At 40.9% G+C, this 21,886-nt stretch overlaps 1 protein-coding gene across 1 annotated transcript in view; it reads right to left on the reverse strand.

Annotated features, from left to right (window-relative positions):
• Positions 1-21,886, reverse strand: part of LOC135995845 (transient receptor potential cation channel subfamily V member 5-like) — a 32,370-nt gene that overhangs the window by 1,575 nt on the left and 8,909 nt on the right. Inside the window, exons 2-15 of the mRNA XM_065647426.1 lie at positions 18,882-18,979; positions 18,262-18,384; positions 17,176-17,316; positions 16,549-16,647; positions 16,159-16,334; positions 15,118-15,264; positions 12,264-12,476; positions 11,946-12,032; positions 10,731-10,807; positions 10,263-10,428; positions 9,908-9,974; positions 9,065-9,333; positions 7,898-8,004; positions 3,468-3,702 (exon numbers count right to left, since the gene is read on the reverse strand). Coding sequence (XP_065503498.1) covers positions 3,468-3,702; positions 7,898-8,004; positions 9,065-9,333; positions 9,908-9,974; positions 10,263-10,428; positions 10,731-10,807; positions 11,946-12,032; positions 12,264-12,476; positions 15,118-15,264; positions 16,159-16,334; positions 16,549-16,647; positions 17,176-17,316; positions 18,262-18,384; positions 18,882-18,979 — 2,005 coding nt within the window. The remainder of the gene's footprint in view (positions 1-3,467; positions 3,703-7,897; positions 8,005-9,064; positions 9,334-9,907; positions 9,975-10,262; positions 10,429-10,730; positions 10,808-11,945; positions 12,033-12,263; positions 12,477-15,117; positions 15,265-16,158; positions 16,335-16,548; positions 16,648-17,175; positions 17,317-18,261; positions 18,385-18,881; positions 18,980-21,886) is intronic.

Genomic DNA, 21,886 nt, shown 5'->3' on the forward strand with positions numbered 1-21,886 from the left:
AGATGGAAAGAACCAGACAGGATACTCCACATATTTAATATTTTTATTTTCAGCAAAATACTTATCCTTTTACTACAAGAAACCAGATCAAAACATTCATTCTTATCACATTATTATTAATGCAGAAGTTGTGCTTCAGTAATGCAGAAGAAAGTTTGAAGTTAGCAGATTCAAAGAGGGGAGGAATGTCTGCTTTGAAATTATTGCAAAATTGTTAGGAGGGAGAGGAAAGACACCTTGCGACAACAAGGAGGAATGTTTTGGAATTTTAGGGCATAACTCAAAATGCAAAAAATTGAAGCAAATCCTGAAGTAGTACATTCATGAAGAATATTACAGGAAAAGTGCTTTGCCTTTGTCTGACTGTAGTCATTACTGTTTCTGTATGGAACTAGCTCAAGTGTTAGTCTAGTGCCTCCTATTACTTCATCATCTGAGGTTCACGTGGGCACAGCTCATGTGTATAGGTCCTAATGGAAGAGGATGGGTATTCCACATTTACATATTAAATGTAATCTTTCCAGTTTCTGGTGTGCCCAATATATCTGCTGACTTTTCCAACCTGAAATTTTCTTCTATAGATATTTATCCTCCAGATCAAATAAATTATGCTAAAAATGGTCGGCACCATTCATCATCAATGAAAAGATTAGACAAAGTTGACTGGGGAATCATTTACTACTGGTAAAATACGCTGCTGCCTTTCATACAAGGTCTTTTACCTGTTGTTTTGTTTGTTTTTTGGTTTGGTTTGATTTTTTGTTTGTTTGTTTGTTTTGTTTTGTTTTAAGTGCAAGTCACCTCAGGAAACTCATAGCCAAATTCCAATAGCAGTCAGGAAGAAGTTTTTTTACAATCAGGATGGTGAAACACTGGCCCAGGTTGCCCAGAGAGGTGGTAGATGCCCCACCCCAGGAAACATTCAAGGCCAGGCTGGATGGGGCTCTGAGCAACCTGATCTAGTTGAAGATCTCCCTACTCATTGCAGGGAGGTTGCACTAGATGAAGTTTAAAGATCCCTTCCAACTCCAAAAAATTATATGATTCCATAATATTCTGTTTACATTAGGCTACTCCAAAGACAGGAAATAAATCACACAGTTCTGATGCTGCTCAGTGCATTGGTTCTGTGCAAGGAGTTTGAAAGCTAACTATTACAAAATGTAATTTTACAAGAGAAGGCACTTCCTTAAAAATATCTGCTACTGGATTTTTTCTTTTTATGGAGAATAGATACAGAAATCTATAAAGGCCTAGCACTATTAATTAAGTTCTGTTCTGCCTCCTGTAATGTCAATATTTTGGTTTGAGTTAAAAGATCAAAATTCTCATTATTGTTTATAGCAATGAAGGAGAACATAAAATCAGAAACAGGACTTATACAACTTATGCTTCAAACTAGCTTTTAAAATATTATTATTATTATTATGTCACAAAGAAGAGTCCTTTTGTAGAAATGGCTATATGTGGCTTCATCTTAATTGTATATCTGCAGGTTTCTGGTATTTCACCCCAAACTAGTGAAAAGACTACTGTATCTGGGGGCAGGTGGAGGAGGGTGAAGCCATCAGTTCTCCCCTTCCTGCTATTTCCTATTCAATACGAAAGAAAATTAATCTTAAATTAGAGCAGCAATTCACAGTTCTTGTCAATGTGCCACATTGTTCCCATCTCCATAGACTACTAGTACAAATCCCAAAGGTTTCAAGAAGGACTGACAATATTTGAGTTAGGACCAGGTAACACTTTCAATTCAACAAAATGAGTCAACTCAAAAGTATGCAGCTGAATTCCAGAGAGACAGTCTTCTGTCAGACTTCCATTGGAGCATAAATACACATCCAAGTAAGAGAAAGAGGACATTTAAATAAAGACATATAACTGCAAAGATCAGGATGCTTATTACAGCATCTGCAAGAGAAGATGTAGGAGATGTATGCTGCAATATTTCAATATAATCAGAAATCCACTGGATTCAGTTTTTTCATTATCTGCTTTGATTATCATATGATTTGGCTAAGTCTAGTGCTAGATAATAATCCTTCGTTTCTTAAAAAACAAAGTTTCTGTTACTAGTCCTGTTGGAAGGAAATGTATAGACCATGGATTACATTCCACTTCTGCTATTGGAATGAAATTCCACACTCCCGAGAACACAAAAACCCTGAAATGACAGTCAATTTCTCTGAACATTTCTCTATTTTTCTTGAAGTAGCCCCGATCAGATGACAAACTGAAAGACTGGCAGAGTACCATGCCTGGAAGGTAACTCTGTGGATGACTCACCTGTTCATTAGAGAGTTGAAGACTTTCAAAGAGACAGAGAGAGTGAACATGCACCAGTTTCTGAACTGCCTCTGCAACAGCTCGTGTTCATCTATCCAACCTTTCCTCTTCATTTCTTTCAGTGCTATATTGTAGCCCATCACCCAAATTTGATGGCTCAGTAATAAGTTGGAGAACTATGGTTCAGAATCCTACTCTTCCAAAGAAAACAAAAAGCCAGCTTCAGCTCACTTGGGAAATTAATAGCTCTGCCAAAATTTCACACTGCTGAAAGTCACCTAACCAGGTCATACATGCTCTCATTAGGAAAAGAAGCTCTCACTTCAGATCCTTCAGAATCCTCCCAGGAATAGCAATCACTTCTTTTCAAAAGCTTAAAGTCCGCTGATGTGACAACAAAATGAAACAAACAAGCAAACAAACCAAAACCCACAACATCAATAACCCCCTAAACACTCAAACCAAACCAAAACTAAAAAAAACCCCCAAAACCAAAAACAAACCACCAAAACAGTCTTGCCAATACAGCAATGTTGAAAATGCAGCTGATAGAGACTGCCTTTCTTCAGAGGGCAAAATCTGTCAGGCCCTAAATGCCAGTTAAGAAATTACGGTCCTTTTAATCATCACAGTGTCAGCAACTACCTTCATTCCTGAGCTCAGTTACAGGGTTTTTTTCAATTCTTTACCAAATCATAAAACAGAACTTCAGTCAGCTCTCTTTGCTATGAGAGCACTGGAATTTTGTGAAACTGGAGGGAGAGATTATACTGTATGTCAGAGTCTGGAAGAGGACTTACTAATCATTTATTTGTTAAATGGATGAAATCCCATTGCTGGCTCATTTTGCCTATTTCTGTAGGGCATTACAAAGCATAACAAACAACCACAGACCTTAGCTCAACAAGCCCACCAGCTTGGTGCAAGTATCAGTGCAACACCAGGGACACTTAAAAGTAGGAGAGAAAAGACTGCATTCATATATCATAGCATAGACACCATGAACTGTTCATAAACTGTTCACTAGCAGAGTTCTCCAAGGCTCACAAATGTGTGTAGCATACTGGATGGTGTACAAACAGTCGCAGAAGACATCTCTGGTGGCAAAAGTGATGTGTGTTGTGGAGTAAAAAAGAGCCTTCTTAGACATCATAGACCTCCTCTTCCATGATGTGACTGACCTCTCCATTAAGTTGATCAAAGGTGTTGCGTCTCAGGATCTCCCAGCCACGGTGAGAACTAGTCCTGGATGTGCTCCGTGACAATGACAGAGCAGACACTTCCTTCTTGTACACAATATTCCTATTGATCTCCAGCTTTTCTGAACCTTTGTCATAGTTATCCCTATCCTGAGCCTTAAATGCTTCTGTGTACCACATCATCTTGTGTTTGTTGGGATCAACTCTGTCTTCAACTCTGTAAGAGAATTAAATATATAAACTGAATGAAGCAGAAACATGCCAGTTTATCAACAAAACCAAACAGCCACAAGAAGCGAGCTCCTCCCAAAAATATACTTTCTGACCCAGACATTCCAGAAAATCTACACAGAAACAGGAAACTGATTATAGGCATAGTGCTAGCAGCTGCTGGCACAAAATTATCTCCTAGAACACCATCCCCATCACTTACTTTAGTAACCTTATCTGCCTGTGGTTTCCTTTAACTGATTTCCCAGACATTATTTGCCCTTACCATTTTGACAGCTGTAAGCTATTGGCAGACCTACCCCACCTGACTCTAGCTCCAGATCCTTTGTACATACACATATATTCATCCATTTCCTTTGTTCTTGTCTTTTCTCCTCTGATACTCCAGGATGTCTCTGGATGTCACTTATCTTTTCCCGAACTTTTATTTAACTGCTTCTCTACATCACTTATAACTTGTCTTCTGAAATATTATCCCACACTGTATACAATAAACATACATGTAATTTGATAGAACTAGATCACACCAACACTCTTATAGCATCCAGTGAAGAATTGTTGCTGGGATATGGCTCTTGCAAAGTTATATGCTGCACATTGGACTGAAGGTGCAGCATATGGGTACCACTTTAGGTCTGCTTGTTCTGCCCAGCAAACCTGAAAATCCACAATGTTCATTTCACAGAATCACAGAATGTTAGGAATTGGAAGGGACCTTGAAAGATCATCTAGTCCAATCCCCCTGCCGGAGCAGGAACACCTAGATGAGACTACACAGGAAGGCGTCCAGGCGAGTTTTGAATGTCTTCACAGAAGGAGACTCCACAATCTCCCTGGGGAGTACGTTCCAGTGTTCTGTCACCCTCACTGTGAAGAAGTTTCTTCTCATATTTAAGTGGAACCTCCTGTGTTCCAGTTTGTACCCATTGCTCCTTTTCCTATCACTGGTTGTTACCGAGAAGAGCCTGGCTCCATCCTTGTGACGCTCACCCTTTACATATTTACAAACATTAATGAGGTCACCCGTCGGTCTCCTCCAAGCTAAAGAGCCCCAGCTCCCCTCATAAGGGAGATGCTCCACTCCCTTAACCATCTTCGTGGCTTTGCGCTGGACTCTCTCAAGCAGTTCCCTGTCCTTCCTGAACTGAGGGGCCCAGAACTGGACACGATATTCCAGATGCAGTCTCACCAGGGCAGAGCAGAGGGCGAGGAGAATCTCTCTCGACCTACTAACCACATCCCTTCTAATACAGCCCAGGATGCCATTGGCCTTCTTGGTCACAAGGGCACAGTGCTGGCTCACAGTCGTCCAGCTGTTCACCAGGACACCCAGGTCCCTTTCCCCTACAATGCTCTTTAACAGGTCATTCCCCAACTTATAATGGAAAGTAGGGTTGTTCCTGCCCAGACGCAAGACTCTACACTTGCCCTTGTTATATTTCATTAAATTTTTCCCCGCCCAACTCTCCAGCCTGTCTAGGTCTTGCTGGATGGCAGCACAGCCTTCTGGCATGTCAACCAGTCCTCCCAGCTTGGTGTCATCAGCAAACTTGCTGACAGTGCACTCTATTCCCTCATCCAAGTCGTTGATGAATTCAATATTGAATAGTACTGGTCCCAGAACTGACCCTTTAGGCACTCCACTAGATACAGGCCTCCAACTAGACTCTGTCCCATTGACCACGACTCTCTGGCTTCTTTCCTTCAGCCAGTTCACAGTCCACCTCACTAGCTGGTCATCCAGTCCACACTTCCTCAGTTTAGCAGTGAGGATGCTGTGGGAGACTGTATCAAATGCTTTACTGAAGTCAAGGTAGACCACATCCACTGCTTTGCCATCATCTGTTCACCTGGTTATGTCCTCATAAAAGGCTATGAGGTTGGTTAAACATGACTTGCCCTTGGTGATGCCATGTTGACTGCCTCTAATGACCCTCTTATCCTTGATATGACTTGAGATGGCACCAAGGATAAGTTGCTCGATCACCTTCCCAGGGATGGAGGTGAGGCTGACCGGTCTATAGTTACCTGGGTCCTCCTTCTTGCCCTTTTTGAAGACCGGAGTGACAGTTGCTTTCCTCCAGTCCTCAGGTACCACTCCCATTTCCCACGACTTAGCAAAGATGATGGATAGTGGCCTAGCAATGACTTCAGCTAGCTCACTCAGCACCCACAGGTGCATCCCATCTGGACTCATGGATTTATGGATGTCCAGAATGCTTAACTGGTCCCTAACCCAGTCTTCATCAACCAAGGCAAACTCCTCCATTGTCCTGACTTCCTCTGGGGCCTCAGGGGTACGGGGCTCCTCAGGACAGCCTCCGGCAGTGTAGACAGAGGCAAAGAAGGCATTCAGTAACTCTGCCTTCTCTGTATCTTCTGTCACCAGGGCACCCATCCCATTCATCAGTGGGCCTACATTGCCTCTGGTGTTAGTTTTATCTGCCATGTGTTTGAAAAAGCTCTTTCTGTTGTCCTTGATCCCTCTCGCCAGGTTTAATTCTAAGGAGGCCTTAGCTTTCCTAGTTGCCTCCCTACATCCTCTGACAACAGCCTTGTATTCTTCCCACATGGCCAGCCCCTCCTTCCATGATCTGTAAATGCTCCTCTTCCACTTGAGTTTGCCCAGCAGTTCCCTGTTTAACCAAGCAGGTCTCCTGGCTCCCTTCCTTGATTTCGTACATGTCGGGATGCTCTGATCTTGAGCTTGGTAGAAGCAGTCTCTGAATGCTAACCAACTATCTTGGGCACCTTTACCTTCAAGTACCCTTTCACACAGGATTTCCCCTAGCAATTGCTTGAAAAGTCCAAAGTTCGCCCTACTGAAGTCCAGGGTTGCAATTCCACTTGGTATTCTCTTCCTGCCACATGAGATCCTGAACACCACCATCTCATGGTCGCTACAGCCAAGGCAGCCCTCAACCTTTACCGTTTCAACCAGACCCTCCTTGTTAGTGAGGACGAGATCCAACAGCGCACCTCTCCTAGTCGGCTCCTCCACCATTTGCATCAGGAAGTTCTCATCAATGCACTGAAGGAACCTCCTGGACTGAGGCTGGCTGGCTGAGTAGTCCTTCCAGGAAACATCAGGGTAGTTAAAATCCCCCACGACAACCAGGGCCTGTAATTGCGAGGCCACTTTCAGCTGCCTGTAGAAGGCCTCGTCAACTTCCTCACCCTGATCTGGTGGCCTGTAATAGACACCCACAACAGTATCACCCCTGCCAGCCTGCCCCTTAATTCTCACCCACAGACTTCAACTCGCCCCTCATCTGCCCCTGGACAGTACTCAATACATTGTAGTTGCTCTCTCACGTAAAGAGCAACTCCACCACCTCACCTTGCCGGCCTGTCTTTCCTGAGAAGGACATAGCCACCCATGACCACATTCCAGTCATGTAAGCTGTCCCACCATGTCTCTGTAATTGCCACCAACTCTCTGCTAAAACCCACAGGAAGTCGTATTTCATACAGTTACCACTCACCCTTCTGACTTTACCTGTAGAAGATAATGCAGTTAGAAAAGATACATGTTGAAACAAAGTTTAATCTTTTCTCACTCTGGTATAAATATTGATTAAAATCAGAAATAATGAGGAATCTAGCGTTATCTAGAAAACAGATAGTTTGCTATTTCAGTGCCTAAACTGAAATCCTGGACTTGGCCACCTGTTGCAGTTTTTGCGAAGTATAATATATTTACTAGGTTCACACCAGAAAGAAATCTTGCCTTTAATTATTCCTGTCCTGTTTTTGAATAATCTGTAGTGCAGTTCATTGCTGCTGAATGCCTAATTGATTTATTCTGCCTGTGCCATTTCACACATCTAATAGATAGGGACAGCCAAACAAGCACGCAGTAAAGCTTTGTGATAGTCATTGTAAGAAGTTCGAAAGAAAAAATCAGGCCTCATAACCCATGCAACTTCTGGGGTCTGCCTCCTGTGACTACTGCATCAGAAAACATCAGCCAGTTTCTCAAGGAACTGCACAGCAGAGCTTTCTGAGGGGAACTGTGCTTGTCTATTAGTCACTGAAAGAAAACAGATTGGGGTCTGTATTATGGAAAGGAAGGACTCCAAACACTCCTCCCCAGGCCACTGGAAAGGCGCTTTATTAACATCCATACATTGGATTCTTCTTCTGGGATCCTTACATGCACACACTAGAAGAGAACTCACCTGAGATACCATCGGTCCCCTAGCCCATAATCCCGCCCACAGATTCCAAAGCGAGGCCAGAGACAACGTGGCAGTTTCCGCTCCAGCATGACAGTAGTAGCAACAACCTTTAGAATTAAAAACCAACCAACCAAACAAACAAAAACATAGAAAGAACTCAGATGAATTAGAAAGAAATCAGACTATCTTTCAAAACTATCAGTTTCATGAGTACTGACCCATTACTGTACCTCATTACAGCTCATGTACTAAAGAAAAATCATAAAGTCAATAAAGTTTATTATAGGGCAATTCACTATTTTTGTCCTAACTGTGCTGTGTTTTGAGGAAGCAATGGTGCTCCTAAAACACCGTTAAATTTCTTTCCTTTTATACCTGATGGCAATGAGTAGGGTAATTAATTTGCAAGCTAGACAACAGTATTGTATCTGCATTAGCTATCATCAGAACTCACAAATGTGGCCAGAAAACTACGTTTAACCATTTGACTTATTGCTTTCTCACAGAAAAATGCTGGGAAACTGATTTCCTGTTGAGCAGCTATATAACTGATCTGTTTGAATTTTTTTGCCTTTTGATCAAGAGAGTCAGGCCAACTTCTCTTAATGGATCTAAAGATGTTACTGACCTACTTGTAATCACTACCTTGCATTCTATCTCACCTCAGTCAATCCCTAAAATTATAATTTAACTCTCAGTTACACAGAAATGTTATTTGTAAAAAAAGATGCACCTTTAATTCTATTTAACAAGAGATTCCATGAGTAAGGAACAAACAGCTAGGGAGACACAGGATGGACAAGAAAGGCTGTCTGGGCTTCTAGCTGTTATTTGAAATAAGGTAGGAATACCAGCATAGTAAAGATATACTGGAAGACAGTTTCACATGAGAAGTTACGCAGAAGAGTAGTCTTGCACTGAGACACTTCAGACTCATAGAAAGGATGAAAGAAATTTGCTGGCTGATGTACTGAAGCTGTAAAACAGAATTAAAAGGACATGGTTGCTGTTTTAATCTTTGAGAAAACTGAATGCCAGGGAAAGGTTTTAAAGTACCTCCTTTAAAGCACAGATGGCAGAGTAATCGCACTATCTAGCACATTTTCCCTGGACAACATTTCCCGTTCTTTATTCAAAATGAATCCCCTACCACCTATATTAGATTACCTGGGCTCTCCAGAGCTCATCCCGCTCATGGGCCACTCTCCAGTGGGTGTCACCCATCATGGCAATTAAGAGGTTGAGCATAAGGAGGGTGGCAATGATGGCGAAGGCAAAGTATACCACACTATACATAAAAGGCAGGTCCACATCATAGTTGGCAGGGCCATCAATGATAGTGAGGAACAGCTCAAAGGTGGTGAACAAGGACATGGGATAGTTGTAGAACTGCCCAAGGTTTTTTGGATTCTCTGTCTGGAAGATGATGTAAAAAGCTAGAGGAGAGGAACGGGAATAGAAAATAGAGAATTTAGCAATGGGAATCACATTCCAAGGGCAACAACAGGGAATTAGAGACACTAACAACGCAAGGTGGTCTGGGAAGAAGCTGCATGTGTTTCTATGCTAGTGAAGTACTCAGCATAACAAAGACAAATCTCTGACTAGAATCACTGGTCTCCATCATAAAATGACTCAGTATTACTTTGACTATTTATTCGTGATCTTCTTCCAGGATGTAATAGATCTATGTGTGTTAATCTCATTTTCTGAAGACAAATATCATAAATGCAGTGTGTTTTTAAACCTTGACTTACATATAAATAAATATTTGGATTATCCTAATTTCTATTACCCTGGAAAGAGCAAGAATTGAAAATCAGACTCATGAGAACAGAAATCAGTACTGGCAAAATGACCGTACTCAAAGAAATAGAAGCTATGCATCGCATCCACCTTTGCCAGATAACTCAAAGGGCAACCTGAGAATAAATCAAAACCCACACACTTAATTCATACTAAAGAAGTTGTCAGGGGTAACATAATGCTGTTTTCCTTTCGTAGACTCACCTGATGCAAAGCCTAGTATCACCACAGCCATGAGCCAGCAAAAGCGCATAAGATCTCCAAATATCATCTGTAGAGCAAAGACAGAGCCACCATAAGGCCCAGCTGTTGCACCAAGTCACAGTGCAATCCTATGTAACTCATTTTCCAGATTCTAAGGCCATGAGTGTTCAGTGTAAAGGAAACTTCTGCACTAAAGAGAGAATGTGAAGGTCCCAAGCCCTCTGCACACACAAGAACTTGTCCATTTGCCATTAATACTAGTCCTGATGGAGAAAAAGTATTCTTTCAGTTCTCTCTATCTGCAAAGAGATGTCAGAATGTGCATAACAAGCCCATATTTGTTTGTGTCTTATACCTTCTGGATCATGATGGTAAAGGGTCCGAGCATCTGGAAGCCTCGTGCGAAGTACATGACATTACACCATCCTAGCACCAGGGCAAAGGACATGGGGACCACCTCACCAGTTATGCCAGTGAGACGCATCACCATGGTTACTAGGATCATGCAAGCATATGTGATGCTGCAAAAGAAGAAGAAACAGTGAAAAATATTTGGTAAAGAAACCTCATCCTCCTTTTTCTCTTCAAAAACTCCAAGATGGGCCCATTTAGCTACCAGTCCCATAGGCAGAGTCCTCTCAGCACTATCAACTCTACCTGTCCACTCGCCTAGCTTCCTACACACCAGTTGAGCCAGTAAGAGAAGTAAATCAAGAGAGGGAATACTCTAAAATAATGGAGAAAGTGATTCATCTCACAAAAGACAACAGTGGGGAAAATGAGAGACAATATATTTATTAGACTTAAAAAGTGGTGTACTTACACAATTATGTGAAAAGGCCCTCCTAGGATGGTTTGTCCAAAGTATTTTGCTGCTCCAACTCTAAGGATATCTGGGATCTAAGAGAGACATCCTATTGACCTTAAGACTTGGACGGATTCCACTATACTATTAAATATCATGCTAACTGCCACTATTCACATGATCTTGGGGCTGGCTGCATCTGCTTTGTTTGCTGGGTCATAGTTTGATTTCTATAGGAGTTTAAAAACTGAATGTTGAGTCAGGTGGGCCCCTCTCAAAATGTGACAGAGATTGCTGGAAAATCTAAGAATGCTTGGGCAGGTTGAGAGACTTTGGTATGAGGTAGAGAGATGTTGCAGCACAGAGCTGTGAGCTTGAAGTTCATGTGGATGAGTAGAAACCAGACAAACAGCTGAGCCTCAGAAGTGGAGACAAAAAAGATCTTCTTGGGGAATCAAATGAGTTTGTTATAATTCAGACTCACTCTGTTAGTTGTAGTGTAGCCCCAGAGTCCTGACCAAATGCGGGAAGAACGACCTGTCCTTCCAGAACATATATGGGCAGAGAGAAAGCTGTTTACAAGCCCCATTTTACTTCAGTTCACCCTAGCATCATCATTTGAGTTTTCTCATATGAAAGTTTCAGTCATCTATTTCATACTATAATAAAATCAAGTGGGGGATGTATTTGTTATAATTTAAAGAACTTTTTCTTTTTTTTTCTTTTATTTGGAGAGTTCAGGGTAAGGAGAACACCTAAACAAGTCCACCTCAGAATTCTGTTTGAGTAAGGGTCCTGTTATAAGCCAATACCGTCACTGATCTCCGATTAAATATAAACTTCTCTGTGTATGCACAGAAATCACTTTAGCCAGCACCCTTAAACACATGAATATTTAGGGTTGCTGGGTGGAGAATCTGTAAGAATCTCATGCAACAGCTGGGATTCAGCTGGACCCACAGATGGTGCTAACGAGAACTGTGGCTTTACCTGACAGATAGTATTTAATAGCATGGCCAGTCCTTCTAATTGTGTCTTCCACACCTGGAGTCTTACTAGTAGGTTGTTTCATCCAATAGATACTGTTGACAGAGTCTATTGATATGGTGTATACCAAAGCACTTAGACTAAGCAAATAACCCCTACCAAGTTGTGAGCAGAAATCATGTTTGTCTAGTAGGTAAAATCTGTCGTGATTAAACTTGAGACTATATAGTTCACTGTTTCTTTTACCTCAAGAATCAAAATAACTATAGCTCCAATGACTGTGATCAGCTCCCCCACCAGCCTCAGCTCATCCTCATATGTCAAATATGATTCCTGGAAAGAAAAAAAAAAAAAAAAGTGAAAGAAAATTTAGAAAGGAGATGGGGGAAAATAAGGCCCAGTGCTAGTGTAATAAACATGACTAAGCCTGACAATGTCAGAGGAACCAGCCTAGCCCCAGCTATGGAGAAGAGAGCATACCCATTGCTCCTCACTGACAAAGGTCAGCTGGCGGACAGAGAAAAGGACAGCTGCAATAGCTGGCAACTCCTACAGACACAGTACCTGCAGCATTTTCTGGACATAGATTGTATTGTCTCTGCTGCTCGTTTTGTTGCCTGTTCGGGGTTTCAGTGGTCGGTAGACACAGCACATAGTGAAGCAGACCATGTAGAGTATATAGAATAAAGTCAGGAAACAGAAATAGGGACGACCATACATATTCCACTTCAGGCTCACCAGCTCCTTCACAGGTGTTAGGTCCAAGATCTGGCGTGCCTAAGAATGACAGAAAGAATTAATTGCCATAAGGGCATTTGTTTATAAGCATCAATCACACTGTTTCCTGGGAGAATGTTAACAAAATAGTCTCACCTACTGCATTTAGCATTTTGCAAAATGCAGTGCTCAAGTGAGTTTGGATTTGCTCAGTTTGCCAGTAAAGAGCTTTGAAAAAAAAAGTAAAAAAACATATCCTGCAGAGAACAGCTTTTGAGTACCAGTGGGAAGTGCAAGAGAAGCACGATAGGTAGCAGAGTAAGTTTGTTGTCTGTGTAGTCCTGGACTCATATTAACATTTGAGACAAACCTATGATCTAGGTCCATGAATACAACTATATGAGGATATGCTACAGAAAATAAAAAGTATTATTGTGGCCTCCAAGATCTGCAGTAGTTGAAGAGCTAGATTTCTACCTTGGAATCAAATGGATCACCTTGAAGTATTTTCAAAACAAAATTTTATTTTTTATTCACTTATAACCCATAATCTGTTAAAGCAAAAGTAAAACAAAGGTATTTTGTTTATTGGCACCTGCAAGCCCAGAAAATAAGCATGGAGTCTTTTTGTGGTTTTCTGTCATCTCACTATTACTGTTAAGGGTCCATCTGCAATTTGGAAGAAATCAGTATAGCCGAACTGAAACCATAATGGCCATGGTTTCCTACGGTTGAAGAGTGAGCCTGTCATCCTTCATCTGTCTTCCCTATCTGGAAGTGTAATTTCTATTGATGTAAGTAGAATATGTAAATACTTAAAGTCTAGAAACAGGACTACAGCTGATATGTTTATGAAGGATCAAAGTTTGCTTTGTAGGTTAAGGGGCTTGGTCTACTCCAGAGATAGTCAAAAGCAATTGGATTCATCTACTTTAAGACAGTGTTATTCCATTCGCAGTTTCTGCAGGACTTATAGAAAAGGGAAGAATTTATTTGGCCATTCTCACAGAACATATGTAGGGTTCACATGACCAATAAGCTACTTTTCCAAGAAACCTTTTTGAGGTTGCCAGCTAAGTGCCAAAATGTCAACAAGGCCTTTTCTGTAAAAGAGAAACAAAAGCATAGGTATAATTAATTGGAAATTACCCTCAGTTCTAATGGCAACTTGAGGGTAGAAGTGCAAGGAATATGTATGTTTCAGTAGGTGGGCATGACTCTCAAATGGCCTAAGAAATATCCTAAAAGATCAAAAGGAAGTGAGAGATAGCCTTAGGTGTTCTGTTTTGTGTAGAAGTCAGTATTCTAGAATTCTTTGCATAGGAGAGTAAATTTCTTTTGCAAAAGGATGGTATAAGTTTAGAAGCTTACTATAACCTTCCTGTAGCTTAGTTCCCTTCTATTTTTGCCACTTTTAATCCACTTAAGAGTTAGAGAATGTATCTTAGTACCTATTTGTTTATGCATCTCCCTTAATACAAGAAGAACCTGCTTCTGACTAGGGCCTGAAAATGCTACTCTAGTCCAATACTGGACTGGGAGGGTATGATAGAATGGGGTGACAGATTGCGTTCTTCTAGAGCAGACATCAAATTTTTTGGACCAAACATATATCAAATACAAATGAAAAAAAATTGTATCTATGCATGCAAAAATCATTTATTGCATATTTAAGAGCATTCTGGAAAACAAAGACATCGTAATATCTCATGGTATTTGGGGACATCTTATCCTCTGAAATTAGGAATCTTGGATCTGCATGCACTGTATGTTTTGGGAGGAGATGGGCTCAATATTATTTTTTCTTTTAGGACTATGGTTTAGTCTTCTGGATGACTTCTAAGTTTATTCTGTTTTTTTGACATAGACTACTTTCCATTGAACTTCTGTATGTATTGCCACACAGAGAAATTTAGGGGATTTCAAATAGAAGCAAGTGAGAGTTTCATAAGCTTCTTCCACATTGTGCAGAGCTCTCCAGGAGCTGCAACTTTTATTAGACAAGTTTGACTACAATTTTGATAGATGGAAATAATACAGGATGGGTAGAATTGTACAAACTAAAGTGTCTTCTGATTAATCTCCTGCCCTATTAGGGTTATTTAAGGTGATTACAACTGATAGGGTAGTGTACCTTGAAAATCTTAAACACATCTGTCTAAGCTTGCCATTATACTTTCCTGTTATTATCTTAGTGGTCCTTTTACAAGGTTTTGAGCCTACAGCAGAGATAATTCACCTACTTTGTTTGGAGTAATGACCTGGACAAGCAACATCATTAAATGAAGGGAAAAATAATGAGTGGTTTTAAAATGCATTGCAGATTAGGATTTCTGAACATAGTTGTGTCTCACAAGGACATCGTGACAGTCAATCAGTATCACAGTTATAGAAAGCTACTTGCTAGAGCTACTCAAGAGCTGCTTTTCACTGTTATCTTTGAGCCTGGTGAAAGAGAGAGAACCCTTTACTGAATCACACAATGTCATTTCCTATAGAGTGCTCATACTAAGTTCTTTCAATCATCTGCAAGTTTCACACCTCAGAAGATGTAGCCAGACCATTAAAAAGCTACTACATTTCATGTGTTCCCTGCAGCACATGGTACAAAGTCCTTGCTCTTTGGATAACATAAAACAGCTTGAACCTTCAAACTCATCATTTGTCTCCTTTTATAGTCGCCATGATCTGCGCACAGTACCTCTCTCTTCTTGGTTGAAACAATGAGCTCAAGGAAGGACTGATCTTCAGCCCAGGAGTCAATCTCTGTGAGATCATAAAGCACAGAGGTCAAGGGGCCGAAAGACCAGAGAATGTGCTTCCGCTTCTGCATAAGGTATTGAAACATCTGAGAAGAAAAGAATGGGGTGGAGGATATCAGAAGTTTCCAGTATACAGTATATTTGCAATGAAAACAAATAAAGTTGCTAAAAAACATTAATTAGAATGTCTTTCCCTTTAACTTGGCAGTTGTATTTCCCATATCTCTCAGGAACAATTATAACAGGCTAAGAAGTGAGAGGACTTTTTCTGACTCCCGTTTGATAGCTAGCTCACGCTTGAGGTAAAGGATGAGTGATTTTTATTCTAAACTGTAATCAAACTGCTGAAGATATTTGACACTGTTTCACTTCATGACAATAGATTTCATGTGGAATAATGTGTTGATTAGAAAAAAATATTTTATACTCTTCTACAAATTATCAAGAGAGAGGTGTGGCAAGGGAAATGATCCTGTCCTTTGTGCATCTACAGAGGAAACACTAACCATCTTTTTGTTAAGGGGAAGGATGAGAGTTTACATTAAATAATGAGTTCTTGACTATGAATAAATGTTGATGCCTGAATAGGTTTCCTGTGTGTCACATTTAGGGTAATGAAATCTAGACAACAAAGACAATAATTTCAGTCAGAATTCTAAAAAATTACTTGGAGTGGATCTTTCTGTTAATATCTGTTTAACTCAGCCCTTCAAAAAATGGGTTAAAAGATTATTCTTTCAGCACTCATTTCTTTAATTAGGGTCAAGATATTTCTTATGCGGGTTTTCTGGTCCTATATGAAACTTCTGGAAAAAACAAACAAACAAAATCCCACACCAATACCCCCCCAAGCCCCAACTTGTTATGTATCTTCTACCCACTAAGAACATGCAGAAACTCAGTCTGGATTATGTTGTTTCAAGTTCTCTATTTCTGAATAACCTCTTTTGTATGGAGGTAACTGTGCCATTTAAACTTACCACAGTGTTGCCCTCAACTCCAGCCAGTTTGAATGGAGTAAGCCCCTCATTATTAGGAATCAATTCAAGTGATCCTGGTCCATCTTTGTTCCTGTCATAGGAAAGCATCAGGCTGTACATGTGGCAGGCAAATGTCTTATTAGGTTGGAGGACCAGGATGTGAAGTACAGTGTTACCTATGAAGGAAGCAGACCAGATAAAGAATAGCCCAGCCGTGTGCAAAGACTGGCAATTGAATGATGCCATTAACAGTGGCTTTCATTTTCCTCATATCTCTCATTCCACAGCTGTTTGTAATGAGAGAAAAATATGTGCATGCACAGATGACAGAGTCTTATTTAAAGTATCCAGATCCACTGTATACAACTCACTGGGCCCCACAGCACATACCCAGATAATCCTGAGCTCTAATGTCAGCTCCATTTTCAATGAGCAACTGTACAATTTCCTCATTTCCCACACAGGCAGCAAATGATAAAACATGTTCTCCTGCAAAGAAAGGAATGGGGAGAAACAACATTAAGACCACAGGAGGCAGGAGAGGTTGAAGCATGCAAGTGAAATTTGTCCATGCTATGAAGCCAGAGGTTATGAAAGGAAGAGTTACTTCAGTTGACCTGTAAATTTCCTGGCCCATTCCTCATCTTACTCAGAAAGGAAAAGAAGACCTGCCCCACACAACACTAAAAGGAAGAAGTATTATTTTCAGAATATTTTCATAAGAAGGTTGACAAGTAAGTTGCAATATATGCTGCTAGGAAGAAATGAAGTTATAATTCTTGTGCATTTTTTATTTTTTGTATATATGAAAATACATAAAATGTGTATAATTTATATATTTATATTTATATAGTATGCATATACTCAAATGGAGTCTTACAGCCTGCTAAAAGGTGTATGACTGATGACACTTGGAGACAGGAGCCTCTGTTTATCTGGTTTAGATGGGAACCAAAGAAAGACTCCCTCATCACTCTGCTGATTCCCTTCTATAGCAGCAAGAAGATAAGGCAATACCGAAATAGAGAAGACTCTGGGATCTGCGCCTGAAGAAGTTCCCAGTGGCTCGTGCTGTGCAGGCATTGGCCCCTCTCTTGAGTAAAGCCTTCACCAAAGTGACATTCTGCTTCACTGCTGCAATGTGGAGAGCTGTCTGCCCTGTAAGACACAGAAATAAAACCTTGCCTTCCAAGAAAGTCACTTCAGGTTGATCAATAGCCTCTGTTTCACATTTCACTCATGGTAAATCTAAGTTTTTTGGAACTGCATCCATAGTTGTTACATAATTTAGCTTTGAAGTTATCCCTGTTGTGTGCAAAAGGTTGGACTACAGATTTTCGACAGGTCCCATACTATTTAAATATTTTACAAATTAATGAATACTGACTTTACAACCTGACAAAAAAACTCCAACAGGATGCACTTTCCAGGTTTTTTCAGGGGCGGGGGGAGGAAGGGGGGAACTAGATGTGCCACACTCTTCTAGGAAGCACACTGAAAGCTCATGTCTGGCATAAAGGACTATGCTTTCCTTCAAGGTACATGAAGGCCTGGTCAAGACAGAGCCCCCAAAGAAGACTTGACCTAATCCATAAAACTAGGTATTAGAAATTTTTAAACTCCACTTTTATTATTTTAGTGGTTTCAAGACTCTGTTTTGCATTTCTGTGTAGTCAATCAGAACCATTCTTTAAAACTTGGCTCAGAGTCTAGACTCAAAAGCAGTGGCCACATTTGCTTTCAGTCCCTATTCTTTGCCAACCAAAGAACCATTTTTTCTCCTTTCAGAGGAGATCAGGTAGTTGTCCCATTTGTTACATGTCTATGACAAACAGTAAGGTGTATATATCCTTGCAATCCCACTACAGCCAACAGGCCCACCTGGGGTTATGGGTTTGACAATTACGCGTTTGCAAATGTGTGTACTTCGGTTTAATATAATTCCACCTTCCACAAATGGTCAGAAGCCATGTTGGTTTTGCTATATAACAGTTTAGCAATATATTGAACCAGGAGCAGTATAAGCCACTTCCCTAAACGTGTGGGTGGTACTTCCTCTCTCCCGCTACAGATTCTGCCCATCCTAATTCCCTGAGATGTTACCTTCATAGAGCTCTGATGTCATCCTCTCATTGACAAGCTCAGGAGCTGCTTCCATCAGTGTCACTGCAGCCTCCACATTATCATACCAGGCAGCTACATGGAGGGCAGTCTCCCCCACTGCACCTGAAAACAGTAAGAGAAGCATATGAGTCATCTAGACGTTCACTATATAGATTTATTGGTGTTGAGAGTTATGGGAGTGTTAGATCCTCCTTTGAGTACTTCCAGATGCTGCCGCATCATATGTCATGGTAACAGCCACATAACTGCATAGTCTCTGTTCTTCACCCCATCAAAATCTGAAAGCTGAACAGAGTCTTCAGGTGCTCATAAAGTGACAGCAGACTTAGGTGTGAAGTGAATGAACACACAGCCCTCCCACAGTAAACCACCTCCCTCAGGCTCTCTTAGAAAAAAGGCCTGTTTGAGCTGTAAACCTGTGATTTTCACCATTCCCTCAGGGTTTGATGAGCTCTCCAAGTTAGAAAACACACTTCGTTGCAAAGCTGCTGACATATAGTAGTTTCAGTCTGCTAACACAGATGTTTCAGCAAACTAACAAACATACTAATCATTGTAGCAGGCTCTTGTCTTCCACAGAAAACAACTTGTTGAGTTACCTCTCTGATAAATATCACATGTTCTGTCAGTGAGAAGTTTCCTAATAGCTCGGAGGTTGTTCTCTTTGGCAGCCTGGAGGAGTGGGGATTCCCAGATCCTGTTCAAGAAAAAGTATCTGATAAGAAACACTGTCAAACACATGGTGCCTCTCTGCAGAGCTCAAGACTGTATGTATCTTCAACATTTTTACTGGAAGATCAGTAATGCATACTTACCATCGGAGGTATTTTTTAATTAAAAAAAAAAAAAGCACCTGCAAAAGCAAACAAGTGCAGTACTAAAAATCTAGGATTTACTGATGCTTAACCATATGGTGGCAGCAGAGGGAAAGATAGGAGAAAGGAATAACCAAAATGTTTCTGGTTTATACAGCCCATATTTTTGAGGCACAGAAGATAGCAAATGATGGTTGAGTCACTCTGATACCCCTCCTGCCAGTAGACTAGTTACCTCAGGTGCCAGAAAAAGCCAGTAGTTTCTCTACACAGTGCAATAAATTAAAAAAGGATCGATATCTGAATTACTTCCATAATGGATGGAAAGTACAAACAAGAATTTTGCCTGTGTCATAACAATGCTTTCTATGGTATAGTTAAAAGAATGTGCTCTGAAATATAGTTCCTCATCGCACAAAGTTATGAGGAAAAATTTGAAAGTTTAGCTGTTCTATTTTTTTCTCTGATGCTGAGAAAATGGAGGAATTTGTTGAGAACTGAAATGTGTGCCTGTCCTAGGAACGAGCAGGCCATCAAACAAGTTCTAGACTGAAAGGTTCACTTAAAGTTGAAGAATGCCCTTGGATATTCCATGAGGCTCTGGGTTATTCCAGTAGATCCTTTGGGACTGATGAAGTATTGACAAGTACAGTCACCAAATTTCAGCTTCACAGCAAGGTCCTTTGATGTAACAGCAGGTTAAGGGAGGTGATCCTCCCCCTCTGCTCATTTCTGGTAAGGTCATACCTAGAGTCCCTTGTCCATTTCTAGGATCCTCAGTACAAAAGATATAGGGAGCTACTGGAGAGAGTTCAGTGAAGGACTCAAAAGATGATTATGGGTCTGGAGCACCTCTCATATGACAAAAGGCTGAGAGAGCTGGAACTCTTTGGCCTGGGGAAGAGAAGGCTTGGGTGGGGTTCTTATCAATGTGTATAAGTATGTGAAGAGAGAGCGCAAAGAGTTACCTGCAATGTCTGCTTGCTCAGCATCCAACCAAGCTTGCCAATGTTCAAAATAATGAGTTGGCCACCCAGAAATCACACACAAAAAAAAGAAAAAATAGAAGAAAATCTACTAATTTGGGGTAAATATTTCTGTTATCCTTAGATATATTCGGAGTTGTCTTTTAATTCATAAAATGTGTTTTGGGGTAGAGTTTTTTTATTTTTCTTTTTAAACAAATAAAGAATTCTAGGTAGTCCAAGATTTAACGGGAAGAAAGACCCTCAAAACCAGAGAAACAGCCTACATCTTATGAATTTTCAGCATGAAATAGAAATAGATTCCTCTTTCCAAACAGAATAAATTCAGTTTTAAGTCTCTGTTCAGATGCAAATTTTGTGTTTTATCTCACCTCTGCTTTCTTGTAATAGAGATGTTTAATTTGTTGTTAATTATCTAGCACGGCTCAGGTGAAGCTGCAATGTGTGATATGGAATAAGTCTAAGGAACACAGTACAACAACAACAAATTCAAGCTGATATGAACAAGAATAATGTGAGCCCTCATTTTCCTGCCAGTCTTAATCTGTCCTTTTACTACAAACTAACAGCCGCCAATAGACTGGATGTTAGTCTCAAATACACACAGGAAAAAAAAAAGCAAGCATGTGGGACAAATATATTAGTCCAAACATATACCTGGACATATAATCAAGGCTTTATCCTTGTGATGTCCCAGATTTCTTCCTTGTATTCTGGTATTATTAATATTTAGATACAAGATTTGGGGATTACACTTTATAAGGTAAATACTATTCATATATAAAACAACAGGCATTTTGCATTAAGTGATAACACTGATGTTAGAATACATCATCTATTAATATAACTCTATTATAAGCCACAAGAAAACCCACGTCAGAAAAAAAGAGAGAATGTGATAGAATCATAAAATAGTTTAGGTTGGAAGGGACCTTCAAAGCTCATCTAGTCCAGCTCCCCTGCAATGAGCAGGAACATCTTCAACTAGATCAATGTTACTTAGAGCCCCATCCAGCCTGGTCTTGAATGTTTTCAGGGATGGGGCATCTACTACCTCTCTGGGCAACCTGTTCCAGTATTTTACCACCCTCATTGTAAAAAATTTCCTCCTCATGTCTAGCCTGAATTTTCCCTCCTTAAATTTAAAACCATAACCCCTTGTCCTGTCGTAACAAGCCCTGCTAAAAAGTTTGTCCCCTTCTTTATTTTAGGCCCCTTTTAAGTACTGAAAGGCAGCAGCAAGGTATCCCTGGAGCTTTCTCTTCTCCAGGCTGAACAACCCAAACCCTCTCGGCCTGTCTTCATAGGAGAGATGTTCCATCAATCTGATCACTTTTGTGACCCTCCTCTGGCCCCTCTCCCATAGGTCCACGTCTTTCCTGTACTGAGGGCTCCAGAGCTGGACACAGGACTCCAGGTGGGGTCTCACCAGAGTGGAGGGGCAGAATCACCACCCCTGACCTACTGGCCATGTACCTTTTGATGCAGTCCAAGATACAACTGGCCTCCTGGGCTGCAAATTTGCCTTCTGGACTGTAAGTGCACATTGCCGGCTCATGTCCAGTCTTTCATCCACCAGTGTCCTCAAGTCCTTCTCCATAGGGCTGCTCTCAATTCTTTCATCCCCCAGCCTGTATTGATACCTGGGGTTGCCCCAACCCAGGTGCAGGAGCTTGCACTTGGCCTTGTTGAACCTCATGAGTATCGCATGGACCCACTTCTCAAGCTTGTCCAGGTCCCCCTGGATGGCACCCTGTCCCTCAGATCTGTCAACTGCACCACTCAGCTTGGTGTCATCTGTGA

The sequence above is a fragment of the Caloenas nicobarica genome, chromosome 1 (assembly GCF_036013445.1).
Source record: "Caloenas nicobarica isolate bCalNic1 chromosome 1, bCalNic1.hap1, whole genome shotgun sequence".
NCBI classification, from domain to species: Eukaryota; Metazoa; Chordata; class Aves; order Columbiformes; family Columbidae; genus Caloenas; species Caloenas nicobarica.